General features: G+C 43.3%; 1 protein-coding gene across 1 annotated transcript in view; it reads left to right on the forward strand.

The window, feature by feature from the left end:
• Window positions 1-3,037: 3,037 nt before the first annotated feature.
• Window positions 3,038-4,346, forward strand: part of LOC103256930 (cytosolic carboxypeptidase 2-like) — a 17,541-nt gene continuing 16,232 nt past the window's right edge. Inside the window, exon 1 of the mRNA XM_008054691.1 lies at window positions 3,038-3,160. Within this exon, the coding sequence (XP_008052882.1) occupies window positions 3,097-3,160 (64 nt within the window). The 5' untranslated portion in view covers window positions 3,038-3,096. The remainder of the gene's footprint in view (window positions 3,161-4,346) is intronic.

Here is a 4,346-nt window from a genome sequence, read left to right on the forward strand (position 1 = left end):
CCAGTCTGGGCGACCCAGTGAGACTCCAACTCAAAAAAAAAAAAAAAAACCCAATGAAAACAACATGAAAATGTTTTGTTTCTGTGTTTGTTTTGCTTTTGTGTTTTGTTTGTTTAATATAATGAAACATATTTCAAATCTTCTGTAACTATTGTAGAGTTATATATATTTTTGGTAATTTTGTTAAAAATATTTTATTCCTACATGGACTGAACTACATGAAATTGTCAATACTTGATCATTTTTTAATCTAAAAAATGGCAATTTTCTTTTTTAATTCTAATTTTTATTATTTTATTTCATTTTATTTTAGAGATATGGAGTACAAGTGAGTGTTTACTGCATGAGTAGGCTGCATGCAGGTGAAGTTTGGGCTTCTAACTTTGGGCCCTTACTCTCCCTGTAGTAGACCAGGTACCCTCCTTTGTCACGAACCCCCCACTTTCTTCCCTTCCTTCCTCCCCTAGCCAATGCCCAGTGACTGCTGATCTCTCACTTGTGCTAATGTGATTAGTGATCAGGGCCCACGTATGAGAGAGAACATGTAGTATTCAGTTCTTTGTTTCTGTGATAATTCCTTTAGTATGATGGTCTCCATTTCCATCCAACTTGCTGCAAAGTCCATGATTTTGTTCTTTATGACTGCATAATATTCCATCATGTATATGTACCACATTTTCTTTATTCAGTCCACTTTCAATGGGCAGCAGGGTTGGTTCCATGGTTTTGCTATTGTGAATAGTGTGGCAGTAAGCATATGTATGCAGGTGTCTCTTTTGTAGTGTGGTTTATGTTCCTCCGAGTATATTCCCAAGAGAGGGATTGCTGGGTCATTTGGGAGAGTTGAGGTGGAAGGACTGCCTGAGCCCAGCAGGTCGAGGCTGCAGTGGCTGTTGAGCATGCCACTGCACTCCAGCCGGGGCAACAGAGTGAGACTCCAACTCAAAAAAAAAGAAACTTTAGTTCTTTTAGGAACGGCCACGCTATTTTCCATACAGGTTAAACTAGCTGGCTTTCTAATTTTTTTGTAGAGATGAGGTCTCGCTATGTTGCCCAGGCTGGTCTTGAACTCCTGGGCTCAAACATTTCTCCAACATTGGCCTCCCAGAGTGCTGGGATTACAGGCATAAACCACTGCATCCAGCCAAAAACAGTATAAGAGTTTGAGGTTTTTTTGAGTTGGAGTCTCAGTCCATCACCCAGGTTGGAGTGCAGTGGCATGCATGCTCACGGCCACCCCAGCGTCCACCTGCTGGGCTCTGGTGATCCTTCCGCCTCAGCCTTCCAAGTAGCCAGAACTGTAGGTGCGCGCTACCATGCCCAGCTAATTTTTTGATTTAAGGTAGAGATGAGGTCTCACCAAGTTGTCCAGGCTATTCTCTAACCCGTGGGCTCAGGCAATCCCCTCACCTCCGCCTCCCAAAGTGCTGGGTTTACAGGCTTCAGTCACCATGCCTGGCCTATAAAAATTTTTAATAGTTGAGTAACAACTTTGTGACAGTTGGGCCTATACAGTTAATCTTCATTAGTTTAGAAGTTGGTTTTTCACATCATAAATCCACAAGATGTAACTATCATTAGAAATAAGAAAATAGGAGGTTAGATTTAGAAAAGTGTTTAACCGGGTACAGTGGCTCACACTTGTAATCTCAGCACCTTGGGAGGCGGAGACAAGAGGATTGCCTGAGCCCAGGGATTTGAGACCAGCCTGGGCAACTTGACGAGACCTCGTCTCTATGATAAATCAAAAAATTAGCCAGGCATAATGACATGTGCCTGTAGTTCCAGCTACTTGGAAGGCTGAGATGGAAGAATCGCCTGAGCCCAGCAGATCGACACTGGGGTGGCTGTGAGTGTGCCCCTGCACTCTAGCCTGGGCAACAGAGTGAGACTCAAAAAAAAAAAAAAAGTGAGACACATATTTTGTATTACTACTCTTATTTGTTAGAAAAAGAGAAAGCGTTCCTTCCTTTCTGTTTTAATTTCTTCAAATGAAAGTGTATGTTACAAACTCCAAGTAAGGAAAAGGGTGGGGTAGTCATAAAAGACAAAGGAGGATTTTGAACTCAAGGGGATAAGATTAGCATAAGGGAGAGAGTGAGTTTCAGGCAGAGACTATGGGTGTAAGGAATACATATATCACAGAGACAGGTAAACCCAACTAGATCCAAAGGTTCAAGTTGAGGAGTGGCAGAAAATAAGTCTTAGAGAGGTTGGCTCATGCCTTGAATGCCAAACAGATGTTCTAGGAACATTAGTCTTCAAAATTCTCCTTGGGGGAGTGGGGAAGTGGGAAGGGAAACGAAAGACTCATAAGCAAATAAGTTTGGAAAACAAAACGCAGTTATACTCTCTTCCCTTTGGAGGATAACTCTGCAATAGCATATTAAATGCTCTGAGAGGTCTTACATAGGAAGCCTGTTTAGTTTTGTGAATTCTTCACCTCTCTGCCTAGCATAACCATAGAATGCCTTCCCCACACCCCCTTAATACATATCTATTAACATTCTTCAGCGTTAGTTTTTTTTTTTTTTTTTTTTGACTTGGAGTCTCACTCCATTGCCGAGGCTGGAGTGCAGTGGCACACTCCCGGCCACCGCAGCCTCAATCTGCTGGGCTCTGACAGTCCTTCTGCCTCAGCCTTCCAAGTAGCTGGAACTACAGGCGGCGCTACCACGCCCGGCTAGTTTTTTGATTTATTGTATAGATGAGGTCTCACCAAGTTGCCCAGGTGGGTCTCAAACTCTGGCAATCCACTCACCTCAGCCTCCCAAAGGCACGGGATTATAGGCTGAGCCACTGAGCCCGGCTAATTTTTTATTTATTGTAGAGATGAAGTCTCGCCAAGTTGCCCAGGCGGGTTGTGAACCCGCCGGCTCAGGCAATTCACTCACAGAATTCATTTTTTATGGAACATACTTTAGGCAATAATATATAGACCCCAAGAGAACAATTCTTGTATCGCATTCATGAATCTTAGACATTTTACAATTGCTGGTTTATGATTAATAGAGAATTTGGATTTCTTTCTAGTTCTCTTTTGATAGTTGTAACTTTAAGGTCCAAAAGTGCAAAGAAGGAACGGGACGAGTTGTGATGTGGCGGATGGGAATCCTCAATAGCTACACCATGGAGTCTACCTTTGGCGGGTCCACCCTGGGTGAGCTTTCTTTTTATATCATGAGCCAGCATGGCAAGGGAAAGCCAAGTAAAGCTCCTGAGGAGAGGAAATGCCTTTGGGTGTTGAGGGATAACCGATCTAGAGGGTTTCCTTGTCTAGCTTTAGGCCACATTTGAGTATCCAAAATATGAATGTAGCCAGGCATGGTGGCTCACACCTATAATCCCAGCACTTTGGGAGGCCGAGGTAAGAGCATTGCCTGAGTCCACGGGTTCAAGACCAGTCTAGGCAACTTAGGAGAACCTCTTCTCTACAGTAAATCAAAAAATTAGCTGGGTATGATAGCACATGCCTGTAGTTCCAGCTACTTGGAAGGCTGAGGGGAAGGATCACCTGAGCCCAGCAGGTCGAGGCTGTGGTGGCTGTGAGCACACCACTGCACTCCAGCCTGGGTGACAGAGTAAGACTCCAATTCAAAAAAAAAAACCAAAAAACAAATATGAATGTGAACCTTGACGGGGCATTGTAGCACAGTGGTTGCTGAAGACCTGGAATCAGGTAGAAAACGGGTTTGAATTTCAGTTCCATTATAAGTTGTGTGATCCTGAATAAATTACTTAACCCCTTTGAACCTTGTTTTCCTTTAACTGACAATAATAATAGTGCCTGCTTAATTAATTAATTAATTTTTGAGTCGGAGTCTCAGGCTGGAGCGCAGAGTTACACTCATGGCTACTGCAGCCTCGACCTGCTGGCCTCAGGTGATCCTTCCATGTCAGCCTTCCCAATACCTGGAACCACAGGTGCGTGCCACCATGCCTGGCTAACTTTTTTGATTTATTGTAGAGATGAGGTCTCACCAAGTTGCCCAGGCTGGTCTCTAACCTCTGAGTTCAGACAATCTTCTCGTCTCCACCTCTGCCTCCCAAAGTGCTGGGATTACAGGCATGAGCCACTAAGCCCAGCCAGTACCTGCATTATATAATAGGTGTTACTTAATGAGGTAGTGCATGCAAAGCACTTACCATAGTACTTACCACAATGTGAAAGCTTAGTAATTATAGTTATCATGATTATAAATTTTTTCTTTGTCAAAGATTCTTCTGAACCAAAGTAAAACAGAGCTACTCTGTCTAAAAGCATAAGATTCTAGAATAAGAGTTACTATTTTTTTTTTGAGTTCGAGTCTCACTCTGTCACCCAGACTGGAGTGCAGTGGCCGCTC

Source organism: Carlito syrichta, unplaced genomic scaffold, assembly GCF_000164805.1.
Source record: "Carlito syrichta isolate Samal-C Ts95f unplaced genomic scaffold, Tarsius_syrichta-2.0.1 Scaffold298007, whole genome shotgun sequence".
Classification (NCBI taxonomy): Eukaryota; Metazoa; Chordata; class Mammalia; order Primates; family Tarsiidae; genus Carlito; species Carlito syrichta.